The sequence below is a fragment of the Amaranthus tricolor genome, chromosome 14, assembly GCF_026212465.1.
Source record: "Amaranthus tricolor cultivar Red isolate AtriRed21 chromosome 14, ASM2621246v1, whole genome shotgun sequence".
Taxonomy (NCBI): Eukaryota; Viridiplantae; Streptophyta; class Magnoliopsida; order Caryophyllales; family Amaranthaceae; genus Amaranthus; species Amaranthus tricolor.
The window spans coordinates 361,468-375,193 of NC_080060.1; the positions used below are offsets into that span (position 1 = coordinate 361,468).

A 13,726-nucleotide genomic window follows, 5' to 3' on the forward strand; every position below is an offset into this window, starting at 1 on the left:
CACTTGGGAAGAACTAGTAACATCTAATGTCTTTACTCTTTGGATCAGCATTTGCTATAAATTTTATTTCGATTTGTCTATCTTATTTGTTACGTTTTCTTTTTATAGAAAATTTTGAGTCCCTATCAGATTTTAAATTTTCATTCATATAATTATTTTCTTTTTAGTATAATTCGCATATTTTTTTAAATTTTTAATCTTATTTTACATACCATTACTTTTATAATACACATGCTAATATACTAAGCAACAAATTCAACGGAGTAGAAATGTACATAATTCATACTAATTGATTAGATTTAAGATGTAATAATTGTTCAAGATTAGAACTTTTGAGCTAGAAATGATGATATCAAGGACTACTATTCATTAGGTTTTATTTCTAATTGAGCAAGTATTGCATTTTTCAGATAATATTGTATGATCGAATTTCACCTAGTTCTATTACCTTTCATTTGATTAGTCATTTAAACTTATGCGTCAAGGCTCCACTATCAAAAAAGCTATCTTGGTAATCATCAAATTTTCATTTTAATGATTTATTTTGGTGAAAATTTACATAGGAATTAGAGAATTGTGATCAAGCTAGTTGCTTCTTTTGGGGCATGCAACACTAAAACCCATCAAAGCCAAAGTTCATATCTCAAACGGGATGAGTTCGGAATACTGAATATAAAGTGTGCCCAAAATTCGCATTTGCACGACTAAACCAACTCAATTACCATTCTTCTCGCCATAGCCTAGGCAAGCCTAGATTCCCACTTTGTCTTGGGTTTGTTTCAATTCATCAAGTGAAGATTTGCCTGATAATCTTAGTGATCATGCTTGTTTTAATTGGTTTTTTTTATTGGTAATACAACCTGATCAGAACCCAATCTAAAATTTTGATTTCTATGATAATGCCAACTCAAGAGTGCATGGATGTACTTCATAGGAAAGTCAAATTTCTCCTCTAATGGCTCGCAACAAAGCAGTAAGGATTTTAATAACAGAACATTTGATAAAGATGTAGAACATGGCTTCAGCCTTCTTCATATACAAATTTATTTGGACTGGTATATACATCGAAAATCCAGACAACATAACAAATACACCATTTAGAAGAGAATATTGCTGGTTATTCAGTACGTAGCAAATCCACTGGACATACAGTTATTCGATTCAGACCCATCCACGTCGACCCATATTTCATTCTCACGACTGAAGATTCGGAAAGGAGAATTGTATTGAGCCACGGAGTAGGCAGATTTGCTCTTAGCTGAGATTGAGTTGGCCCATGGTGATCTACTTAAACTGGTAGCCAGTTTCTCAGCCTCCGTTACAACATTGTTATCACCAGCAAATCCTGAAAACTTCCTCACCGCAACACAGTGAGTTGGCCATGAGACTGGCTTTAGCTGAAGCTCGGGAAGTGGAAGTGGTGGGATGGCTTGGAACTTTAAAGGCAAGTAGAAGCGCACAAAATATGCTGATGAATGAAGTGGTCCAGCTCCAGGGACGATACTAGTCAACACTGGTTTAGTCATCGGGATTCTAGAGAAGTTCAGATTGGCACCTTGGATGTATTGAAACAACCTGTGAAGTTACGAAAAGGGGACATTTTCAGAACTCTGAAATACTTGAAAAATTGAGGCAAACACACGAACACATCTATAGCTAGTAACAAAAAAGAAAGAAAATCCATCTCAAAAATGGGTGAAGGTGCCTTCATTACATAATAATCAATATTGATTAAGCATAACAAAGGTAAGACGTACAGTTGCTTAATTTATCTGAAGAGCTAAACAGATCATAGCCCACCAATTTGAATTACTTAAAGCCTAAGACTCATGATCAACTCATAAAATTGAACTAGGATCTTCTGAGAAAGTTACGAGGCCATATTCTCTACTAGGTGTTGAGTGTTGACTAAGAACTATCATTGTCCAGTTATCCCTTAAATAACAGGGCATTGACTTTGGCAAGATCTAAATGCATTAACGATTTTCAGGAGCTCTATCAGGCATATAACTCTCGGTCTTGGGCATCACATTGATTGGACTCTAGTACAATAGCCGATAAAAAAGAAACGAAAGTAGCACACAATAATCCTCTCTCTTGTTCTCATTCATCATCTTGCAAGATAGACATGATTATTTCATCTGTTGAGAATACATACTTTAACTCTCATTTGAAAATGATAAAAATACACAAAATCTGACCAGCTTCTACTACTATGTTCAATCTCAAGTCTCAACACAAGATCTGCACCCTCTACGGCCAATGTCTGCACTTTACTTTATTACAATGAGAATTAGATTCTAAAGCTTCTCATTCATTGTTATAGATGCCCTTCCTTTTTTAAATAACAGAAAGATAGAGCCTTTATGCTGCTTGACTGCCTCACACAATGACGGGTATGAAAAAAAAGGCGAGGCAGCAACAAATACCAATTGATGGAGTACAAACTAAATCCGCTTGATCAAATAGTGATTTCTTCAACAGCAAAAACCAAGTAGAATTAATACCAGTCAATGAATTAATCCCTAGATCGCGATCATTTAATGATATTTACCTTCAATAATGAAAATTTTCTGCGCCATTCAACTACTGTAAATCACTATACTCTTATATCCTATGTTACTTGGACTCTTCATTTAGCTTCACGTACCCGTGTCTGATCCTTGATGCTCAGAAATATTTATGGCACTTAGACACTTAATTTTAGGCGGAAATTGAATATTAGGATGTATCCGACACTTGGACACGTACCAGTATCCGACATCAGTACCCGAGTCCAAGTAACATAGCTTATACCTTTGTTCCCCATAAAGTAGAAACATTGTGTTTTCCTAAATCCAATTCGATCCACATCAAGCAACAATCAAGTTCAAAATAGTTACAATAGCTTGTTGTGTATTATACTACTCCATATGATATGATATACTTGCACTTACAATGAAAATCATCAACCAAGAAAACCTCAGTCATCGTAAAAATTTCTGCTACTGAAAAGCAAAATGTCAATAACCGCCATATATTGAATCACTGTATTACTGATCACCAACACTAACTGGCGGCTCGCCCAATCATATATTCATATAAGATAAAAAGGAATAGTGCTTATACAGTATTACTGATCATTCAATTAGAAACGGAAAACAGAAATCAACAACAACAACAACGATATTCCATCACCCAAAACCAATAGATGGCTCTTATGTAGGCGGGATTTGGGTGAGTCCGACAAATTAATCAACAAAATGTGTGTAACAGTAATTACAAATTGAAGTGAACAGATAATGTGTTCAAATAGTTCCTCACTAGCATCAATTAGGTTATGGGTAGATTATAGAAATGGCATAACAACTCCAATCAATTTGACCCAACAAAACTAAACCAAATTGAAGTCGTTAAAAAGGTTGAACAAATTAAGATCAAATCCAGTAAATCGAAAGAGAAAATTATAAACAAAAAGCTTGAATTTACCGATGGAAACCCAATTTGGTAGCTTGATGAAAGGAAAGATGGTCAACGGGAGTAGACATCCAAGTAGAATCTCTGTAAACCCTAATTTCAAACTCTGATTCAGTGTGGATTACAGTAAATTGTGGAGATTCGATTGCTTTGGTGGTTGCAAAAAGATTCAGTGTTACCCAGATTGCTATCATAATCATCATCTTTACATTATTCCATGGCCGCTTCTCCATATTTTGCTCTTTCCTCTTCAACCCTGCTTTAGACCTTAGAAAGTTTGAGTTTTCGTGATGAGGTGTCCCATATAAAAGCTTACACCTTACAGTTACAAATAAACCTGTAAAATTCTTGACCCAACTCCCAAGTTGTCCTGCCCTGAATTTGATTTTAAATTAAATGGAAATTTGCTGATAATAAATTAATTTTTATTTCGTTAAAAATATACTTAAGTATTCTTTATTTTTAAATAAATTTATCTATATAGTTGATGCAAATTAAACTAATTATTATTTTTTCCTAATAATTTAAATCAAAATTTTATAACTCGAATATTTAACCTGTTTCTTCCTTTTATAGTTTTTTGGATCTATATTATTATTTTTATTGAGACGTCTTAAAATAAATTTTTTATAAGAAAATATTTTCTATAAAAATAACAAAAATGTTTTGTTTTAAGAAATAGTTTAGTAAGTTAACATTTAAATCCCTTAAAAGAACCGAAAATAAACATACGGCTTTGAAAATCCAGGTCAAATTACATTTTAATTCAATATTCTCAATATAACAAAAACAAAGTTATATTGTGACCTTTCGCAGTTATTCAGGTCTCAAACAAAACGTGCAGTAAAAGAAAACATTTCCCACATCGATTGACTAAGTATGTAAAAAGTGTGTTTATTGTAAGATAGAAAACAGTAAATTGTAACTTCAGAGGGGGGAGTGGAGGGGTTCCCTTAAACCTTGTGATGATCCCAATTCTTATATAATGCAATTATGCACAGAAATACAAGTTGAAAGTATACTCCATTGAATATACACTTAGGTACATGTTTCTAGTGTGCTTACTGAATTGAAGTCTTACATGATTAAAGCCATCCTAATTGTATGACAGCAACCCTAAACTTAAAACAAATGATATCCCATCTTCTTGATTATGATCACACTTTTGTGCATCTCAGAGATTCTTTTGGATCAAAGCTCTGAAATCACTACATTTACAAACAATTTCACATTATGCAAAGATCAGCCACATAAGCATTCGAGAAACAGAATAATAGATCAGCCGTAGTTTTGACGTTATTGGTTGTCACCGCTCACCTGCGTTGTACTTTCATTTCTAAAGAGGGCAGGCACGGTTTCCTCTGTAAAGTATTCTTCATGGACAGTCTCTGCTGAACAAAATCTCACCTTCAACACAAAAATGTGACAATATTTAGAATCAGATTCTCAAAGCGTAGGATTTTCAACAGTCGTAGGTGTATAGAAACAAACTAGTATGCACAAGGTAACAAATACAATACCAGAGATGCGTGCTTTTTTAAGAGCGGCTTTGCCAACTGCCAAAGAGGCTTAAAAACAAACGGTGCTTCCACGAAGAGCACTTGGCCCAACCTCTTTGGATAGTAATAGTAGAAGACATCAAACTGCAATCAACATTAGATGTCGTCGGTTAGTACTCTTATGTCATAAGCGAGTCTCATTTCCGAGCTTTACAAATATTCTACTGGGTATCCCTAGGGCTATTTTTTATACCTTACGAAAGCTCGAACTTGATTTATAAGAAAGGAAAAACTTAGGGGCTAAGGTTCACTTTAGGCTAATCTACATGTAAGTCCATTGGTAAATCAATAGGGAAAAGTAAATTCTGTAAATTTTTAGGAATTCAGGAAAAGGTAAACATATTTACCAAAAACGTCAAGAAATTCATATCTGCATTTGCAGTACCGAAGCCCCTGAGATCGATTATCCCCAGTATTTGTTCTTGGCCTTCTGGGAGCTTACTCAAAGCTTTCTCGATTTGGAACACACATAATTTCTCATCCTCATCCTGCATCTGTAATCAGCGATTATGCATGCATCATCAATAGGGCCGCTGCGGAATAATAAAGGCAAGGGAACAAGTTAAAGCCACTTTAATGTGTGAAATCATTCATATTTTTTCACAGTATAGTATAACTCAACCTTATATTCATTCAAAAAAGATGGACGCATGGAAGATTATAGGACATTAGTAGCAATTAAATGGCTATCCTATGGAGGGTTTGGGGGTTCAGACGTATGCAACCTTAGCCTTCTTAACGAAAAAAAAATGATTGTTTTCAATTGACCCTTGGTAGCAAATATGATTTGCAACTTCATATAAAGAAGTGCATGTGATTTATCGAGTCATTTTAATATAATCAAATGTAATCCAAAATCAACTATTATGAATGTTTGGCCATATCGAAATAAGGAACGCACTCTTTAGCATAGTTTTGTTTGTTGAATCCTCATCTCATCACTTAATTAGACTAAAAATCATTCAAATTTTGTTACTATTTATATTTCTAGAACTAGAATGTTATCTAAACTTACCCAAATAGTTTATGCCATTAATAGGACCGTAAAGCCAAACTAACAGAAAATAAACATAATTTCTGATGTATTCCCACATAAATGGTTGTGACTTTGTGATGCAGATTGAAGCACTAACAATGAACATTTAAATATTAATGGGCGAAAACATCAAATTTTATAAACATGAATGAAGCTAAAGATCTAGCCAGCACAACTTTCGTACTTACTCCAGGGAAATGTTTTGATGCCTCCACTATAAGCACTGGTCTCCCATTCACATCAAGGAAGTCGTGCACAGAGCTTTTGCCTGTTTGAGCTGCACTTTTCATCAAGTGTTCAGACAGATGAGCAACTCCGAATTCTTGACGCCATTTCTTGCACAAATATGAAAGCAATATCAGCTAAAAGTACAAAGCTAGTCCAATCTCCTATTGTTCGAAATGGAATGAGAGGAGATGCAAACTCATAAGCAGAAAGAAAATAAGCATCAAGAGACCATTTCAAGACATCATTCATTATTAAAGGCTAAAGCTAGGTTATGAAGAGGACAACAATGGTTTACGGGATAATCTTGATACACACTTGATGATAGTTCAACATTCCATTACCTAAGACCGTAAGACGGAATTTGGGGATTAAAAATACGCAATTTACCCTTGTTAGTAATGACAAAGAGGTTGGAGGTTGGGTCCGATCAACCCTTGGTAGCAAACAATGTCGGATCTTGGACTGTAATTTAGGGGGGCGAGGTTATTTTTTAACATTAGGGGACCAGGATTTGAACCCTTGACCATTAGTTTAAAAATTACGCTCTTAACCACTAAGCCACATTTTTTTTACGGAAATAGTTATACACCATTTTGCTTTTGTATGATGACCCAAAAAATTTCAAGTGGGCTGGGCAGCTTTCGGCCTACATAAAGATCAGCCATTGGTAATGGAAAATTCACACAGGTTTATCTAGAATTGATGACATTACTTAGATCAACAAACCTGGGTATTGTAATCCATTGGAAAGAACCATCAAATCATGTTGCACATAAATTCATCAGAGACTAGCACTAGCACGACTAAATAAGCAACAGTAGTTGGTACTACCAGTAATCAGTGCATTCAAAATAATTGTTCCCAAAAATAGATCATATTATCAACATAGAGAGTGATACGTACAATTGCTTTATTAAGTCTTTTCACAGCGTCATCAACAGAAAAACTACGGTCTTTGAGAAACCAATAGATCATATTTTCATCATCCCGTCCATTCTTGCCCACCGGAAGTTCGTGGTATTCATTTTTGAGCCTTTCCTTCACTTCTAAAACTAGCTGCAAAAATTCGGATATTAAATTAATGAAAAATGAATTGAGGTAGGCCATAATCCTTCAAGTGAAATTGCTAGATACCATCCGAGCATTGAGCTAGATATGTGCTTTGGTTTCATTTACCTTCCTACCTGTGCACATGAAGAGTGGGGTAAGAAACCCTTCTTAGAAGATGGGCTATACCTATACACAGATGCAACTAAGGGGAGGATGTGGGGTAAATTGTTGGCTTTCGGCCTGGTTCCTGTTTTTTTGGTAAGTAATAAAGCTTTCTTATTGAAAGTCGGCCTGGTTATGGAAAACAAGACTTGTTCCGAGCAAAATGCTTAGCCACTAATAACCAAATACTTATGAACTTCTTTCCCAAATGAAACATCTCTCTCCATTCTTACTATCATTTAAATTTCTATTTGGGCGAATAAGTTGGTATACCTTATAGTCTCGACATATTTTACCAACTAAGCAAGCTGACATTCACTTCGACAAACTAATTTCTAGTTTTATGTTTCTATTTTCTATCCGTCTTTTATAGACAGAAAGAGAAACTAGATACAGAATTTTATAATGATAAACTGTCACTGGGATATCTTTCTCAAGCTCACTATGTAGTTTGTTCAATGCAAAACAAATATCTCCTCATACTTCTTTGTTAAAATACTAACAAACTGTAATCTTTTTGCAATATCAACTAACTTAAAAACCCAAAAATAACAAAGGTGCAGATAAACTGAACTCTAACTCAATCTGAGCTTACAGACACCTATAGCAACATGCCATTATCCTAATGCAATTATGTTGTTCCCACCTTGGCGGTTAGAGGGTCGGATTTCTTGTTAACAAGCTTACAATTTAAAGCACTATCCAGAAAAGATCAAATCTTTTTCCGGTTCTTTCTTCAGCCGAAGGTCTCATTGGCCACAACCTACTTATTCCTTATCTACTATGATAAGGTATGATGTGCCATTTTCCGTTCCTCCCCAAACACTGATCATAGACTTCTATATGCGGATATATTCGGTATGACAACGATAATGATGATGAAACATTAATCAACTTAAAAACCCATAAAATAAACAAAAACCACAGAATGATAAAATGAACTATAACATAACCTAATGCAATTACCAACCAAATTTCACCATAAAATGAGCTTATAAGTGCAAACTAACAGTCTAGAGCACCAACCAAAACAAGGTAAAATCGATTTGCAATATCAATCAACTTAAACCATAAAATAAACAAAAATCACAGCATGATAAAATGAGTTATAACCTAATCTAATTCAATACCCACAAAATTCAATAATTGAATGAGTTTATATCACAAACTAACAATTTAAAGAACTAACCAAAAAAGACTAACCCTAAACAATTACAAAACAAATCAAGATCAAATTTTATGCAGGAAAAACAAAACCAGACAAATGAAGTTTCACCTTATAAGAATTATCAGCATGAAGAGTACCACTGCTAAAGTTTCTAACACAAAAAGCAATCTTTTTGGGTTGATTGAAACGAATTGGTAGAATTGAAGGAGGATGAAGATAACTTGGGTACAATTTCATTGCCATTTTTTTGTCTTCCTCTAAATTTCAAGTTTTTCTTTAGATTTTCAGTTTTTGATTCAATATTTGTCCTAAGTCAATCTGATTGTTGTTAAAGGGGTTTTGGACTTTAAGGCCAAGTTCCATAAATTATGATCAGGCAAATTGTGAAACACAAAATTTTGAGGCCCAAGTCATTGCTCAATTCTCATACATGTGGAATGTGGTTGTCCTTTACATTTTCTATAGATTTTTCAGAAATTTTTTGTGTTTTTAAGTTTTATACGTAGTATTATTATCTGAAGTTACAAGTGTTTGATTGAATATATATAAATAATATAATATTGAGAACACCTAGGGATATATATAGACCTGGGAAAAATTGATCCGACCCGAAAATTGATCCGAAACCCGCCCGAAAAAATTGGGTTGAAACCCGGAAATTATGACCCGAACCCGAAAAATGACCGAACCCGAAGAACCCGTAAAAAAACGGGTCGGTCGGGTCCGGGTCGGGTCTGACCCGACGGGTTGGTGCTTGTTAAAAAAACCTAAGTTCTTGAATTTCCTCCTCTTCCGCCATTCCTAAGTTAAAAAAACCTAAGTGCTGCTGCTGCTGCCGCCATTCCTCCTCTTCCTCAAGTTCTCTCGCTCGATTTTGCTGCCTCCATTCATCTTCCTCAAGTTCTGACGCTCGATTTTGCTGCCGCCATTCATCTTCCTCAAGTTCTCAAGCTCGATTTTGCTGCCGCCATTGTCGAATGTAAGTTACTTGCTGATTTGAATCTCCTTTGTCTTCATTCCCTTAGTCCCTTTCCTTTGATTCTTTGTTGATTCTTTGTTTTTGTTGTTGATTCTTGTTGATTCTGATTTGTTGATTCTGATTTGTCTTCATTCTCACGCTCGATTTGTTGTTGATTCTGATTTGTTTTTGTCTTCATTCTGATTTGAATCTCCGAGGACGTTTAATTAAGTTTGGTACTATAGTTTGTTCTATAGTGGATAACTGGATAGTTTGTTTTTGTCTTCATTCTCACGTTTCAGTACTATAGTGATGGATAACTGGATAGTTTGTTCTTGGGTTACTTTTGGAGCTCACAAAATCTCCAAAAACGAAAACAAAAACGAAGACCTCCAAGATTTCAGATTTTGTTCTGATTTGTTCTGATAGTTTGTTCTGATTTGTTTTTGTTCTTGGATAGTTTGTTCTTGGGTTACTATAGCACATGGATAACAGATTTTCAGATTTTCAGTACTTTTGGAGCTCACAAGATTTCAGATTTCAGATTTCAGATTTTCAGTACTATAGTGATTTGTTTATTTGTTGATAAGCATGTCAAAACAAAAACGAAGACCTCCAAAATCTCCATTTTCAATGCCAAATCTTCCAATAATTCAAGGATATACTCAACTCTCACCATCTTCATCCTCAACTCCATCTTCAACTCCAATTATTTCACCGGGATTTTCAATCTCTTCTTCATGTAGTGCGAATTCATGTCCAAGTGTGGGTAAGTTATGAATAAATTTGTTTTTTTTTTTATAAATTAGTTTAACTGAATGTTTTTTTATAAATTAGTCTAATGTTTAATTTTGCTAAGTTGGTCATTGAGTAATCAGCTTGATACAAACTTGTTTCTTTGTCTTTATGAGTAGAAGAGCAAGCAGCTACAAACAACATGAATGCGCCACTATCCGAATGTAAAAAAAGAAAATGGACTTCTCCTGTTTGGAAGGATTATGATTGTTTTGATGGTCACATGTTTGAGGACAATATTCCAAGAGCTCTTTGTAAATATTGCAAACAAGGTCCTATTCTTGCTCATTCTACTAATGGAACCACAAATTTTAAGCGTCATAGTGAGTCTTGCTTTGCACGAGCTACTTTTGAAATTAACAAACAAAAAAAGGGTAAGAAAGACAAGGGTGATCTAAAACATTTTGACCCTTCCATGTATAAGAAATTAGTGGCTAGGGCAATTATAAGACATGGTTATTCCTTTACATTTGCTGAAGATGCTGAAAATCGAGCTATACATAGCTTCTTAAATGAAGATTGTATATTTATTTGTCGAAAAACCGCTAAGAAGTATTGCTTAGAAGTCCATAAAAATGAAAAACTTAAGTTGAAGAAACAAATGAGCATTGGGGTGTCTTCAAAATTTTGCTTAACTACTGATATGTGGCATTCGATTGTGGATGAGGGTTATCTTTCATTAACTGCACATTATATTGATGATGATTGGAAGTTACACAATAAGATTATTGCTTTTTGTCATGTCCCCCCTCCTCATAATGTCAACATGATACATGAGAGGTTAATTGCAATTATAAAAGAATGGAAGCTTCAACAAAAGGTGTTCTCAATCACATTAGACAATGCTAAGTACAATGATAATATGCAAAAATTGCTTGCTCATAGTCTAAGTGTGTATAATCCATTGCTTGCTTATGGTGATTATTTTCATGTTCGTTGTGGTGCTCATATTTTGAACTTAATTGTTCAAGATGGTTTGAAGGTCATTGGAGATGAAATAAAAACAATAAAGACCTTGGTTAAGTATATAAATGGTTCTGAAGTACGAAAAGCAAAGTTGAGGGAGTGTGCAATTGGTATTGGTGTTAGTATTTCTAAAAAGTTGTGGTTGGATTGTCCTATAAGATGGAATTCTACCTATAGGATGCTTGAAAGGGCATTGATTTATTGTCCTTGTTATGAAAACCTGAAAAGAATTGACAAAGACCTTCCTAATATTGCTACACATGATGATTGGTCAAAGGTTAAAAAAATTGTTGCACTTTTAAAACCTTTTGATGATATAACAAAACAGTTTTCGGGGAGAAATTATCCAACTGCCAACTTGTACTTTAAAAGTGTGTGGAGAATCGAATGTTTGTTGATACAATATGCTGATTGTGAAGATGCGTTTTTAAAAGATATGGCAAAGAATATGAAAAATAAATTTGATAAATATTGGGAAAATTATAGCGTTGTTCTTTCTTTTGCTGCCATGATGGATCCTCGTTATAAATTTCAATTGATCAAATATTATTTTGAACACTTGGATCCTCAAAATGGGTCCTGGAAAGCCAACCAAGTCAAAGACAAACTCTATGATTTATTTGCGGAGTATGTAAGGAATGATACTCCCTATGACCGTGAAGCTAGTAGTCATGTCGTGGATGATGATCTTCTTGTAAGTATTTTTTTTTTGAAGTTTTTTATAATTGTATTGTTATTATTTTAACCTTCTAATTACTAGTACTTTAATAGGGATTTTCATCTTTTGCTGGAGGGACTAGTGCAAATTTGTCACAATTAGATATTTATCTTGAGGAGTCTAGGCTTGATCATCATCTTGAACTAGATGTATTGCAATGGTGGAAAACAAATGAAACTCGACATGCACAGGTTGCGCGTATGGCAAGGGATTTATTAGCCATTCCAATTACTACTGTTGCATCCGAGTCAGCTTTTAGCTTAGGAGGTAGAGTGCTTACAAAGTATAGAGCTTCTCTTCAACCGGATACTGCTGAGGCTTTAATTACTAGTCGTAGTTGGCTATTTGGTTATAAAGTAAAAGAAGGTAAATTTATCAATTATTTGAGTTTTGAATGCAAATAATATGATCTTCAATTCGTTAAACTAAAACTATAGTTTATTTTGTGAATTTGTTTTATGTTGATAGATCCACTTGAAAATGGATTAGAGGTTGATCTTCCACCAATGTGTAATGAAGAAGCTAACAAAGATTTAGAAGATAAAGATGAAGATGAAGATGAAGAAGATGAAGATGAAAAAGAAGATGAAGGCGAAGAAGAAAATCAAAATGAAGATGAAGTGTTTGAACAATTTGCTATTTAACATGTTCTTATTTATACATTTAAATTGATTCATTTCGATATTTTTTTTTGTAGTATGATGCATTTTAGACATTTTAATGATTTTTTTTTATGTTGAATTAGTCGATTGGATATTCTGATGTTTTATGGTAACCCGTTGGATCAATCCGAACCGACCCGAAACCCGGAGTGATCCGACCTGAAACTGACCCGATCCGAAACTGACCCGACCCGAAAATGACCCGACCGAAATTGATCCGACCCAAAACCCGACCGACCGACCGTTTTCCCAGGTCTAGATATATATATATATATATATATATATATATATATATATATATATATATATATATAATATATATATATATATATATATATATATATATATATATATAATACTCCATATAATAAGCTAAAACAGGAATATTAAGTATTAAATAGATCAATTAATGTGTGATTTTCTCGTAGATTTTAAACTTAATATTATTAGTGCTTTATATAACCATTACAATTTAGAACTACTTATTTGACAATTCTTTATCAATATTATCCTTATGGACGAAATAACTAAAAATCAAATAATGCTTATACTCTCTTTTTTGCATTAATTTTTTTGACAATGATCACTCTATCTTTTTTTTAATCTCGTTTACAAATTTATATTTTCTCCATTTTAACCATTTATACCTATCATTCATCTATTTTTTTTATCTCATCCTCTAAATAAATTTAAATTTTTACTAAAATTCACTTATTTTACAACTTGTGCAAAATAAAAGAGGCACAAAGAGTATTAATCTTTATGTAAACTTGAATGATAGGCACATGTATTTGACTTCTACAAATTCATTATTTCCAATCCAAGGACAATTTAGTTCCATCAATAATTTCTTAGATCAAAAGCACGCATGCCTCATAAACAATTGACTCATATAATTAGGCAACCTTTTTCTTGAATTTTGTCTTTCTCTTTTCCATCTTTTACAAGTAAATCATAACTTAGAAAAC

General features: G+C 33.8%; 2 protein-coding genes across 3 annotated transcripts; both read right to left on the minus strand.

Annotated features, from left to right (window-relative positions):
* Positions 1–924: 924 nt before the first annotated feature.
* On the minus strand, positions 925–3,967 carry LOC130800158 (uncharacterized). The gene is made up of 2 exons (XM_057663547.1): positions 3,469–3,967; positions 925–1,575 (listed from the first exon to the last, which is right to left on the minus strand). Exons 1-2 carry the CDS (start codon positions 3,687–3,689, stop codon positions 1,122–1,124), a joined length of 675 nt encoding a protein of 224 aa, XP_057519530.1. The 5' UTR covers positions 3,690–3,967; the 3' UTR covers positions 925–1,121.
* Positions 3,968–4,422: 455 nt separating this feature from the next.
* LOC130800157 (phosphatidylinositol transfer protein CSR1-like) lies at positions 4,423–9,104 on the minus strand. Of its 2 annotated transcripts, XM_057663546.1 has the most exons (7): positions 8,768–9,104; positions 7,183–7,335; positions 6,240–6,386; positions 5,363–5,509; positions 4,977–5,099; positions 4,774–4,863; positions 4,423–4,664 (listed from the first exon to the last, which is right to left on the minus strand). In XM_057663546.1, exons 1-7 carry the CDS (start codon positions 8,900–8,902, stop codon positions 4,662–4,664), a joined length of 798 nt encoding a protein of 265 aa, XP_057519529.1. In that variant the 5' UTR covers positions 8,903–9,104; the 3' UTR covers positions 4,423–4,661. The 2 variants fall into 2 exon arrangements, with proteins under 2 accessions (XP_057519529.1, XP_057519528.1); XM_057663545.1 differs by having other exon boundaries at positions 4,423–4,863.
* Between the last annotated feature and the right edge of the window lie 4,622 nt (positions 9,105–13,726).

Bases quoted from the DNA above. Each gene is read 5' to 3' on its own strand.
- LOC130800158 (XM_057663547.1), bottom strand. From the start codon at position 3,689: ATGGAGAAGCGGCCATGGAATAATGTAAAGATGATGATTATGATAGCA. The intron at 1,576-3,468 runs GTAAATTCAAGC...GTAACTTCACAG, and splicing joins ACCAAATTGGGTTTCCATCG to GTTGTTTCAATACATCCAAG.
- LOC130800157 (XM_057663545.1), bottom strand. From the start codon at position 8,902: ATGGCAATGAAATTGTACCCAAGTTATCTTCATCCTCCTTCAATTCTA. The intron at 5,100-5,362 runs GTAAATATGTTT...TGTTGATTGCAG, and splicing joins TGAATTTCTTGACGTTTTTG to TTTGATGTCTTCTACTATTA. The intron at 4,864-4,976 runs GTATTGTATTTG...TTTGTGTTGAAG, and splicing joins TAAAAAAGCACGCATCTCTG to GTGAGATTTTGTTCAGCAGA.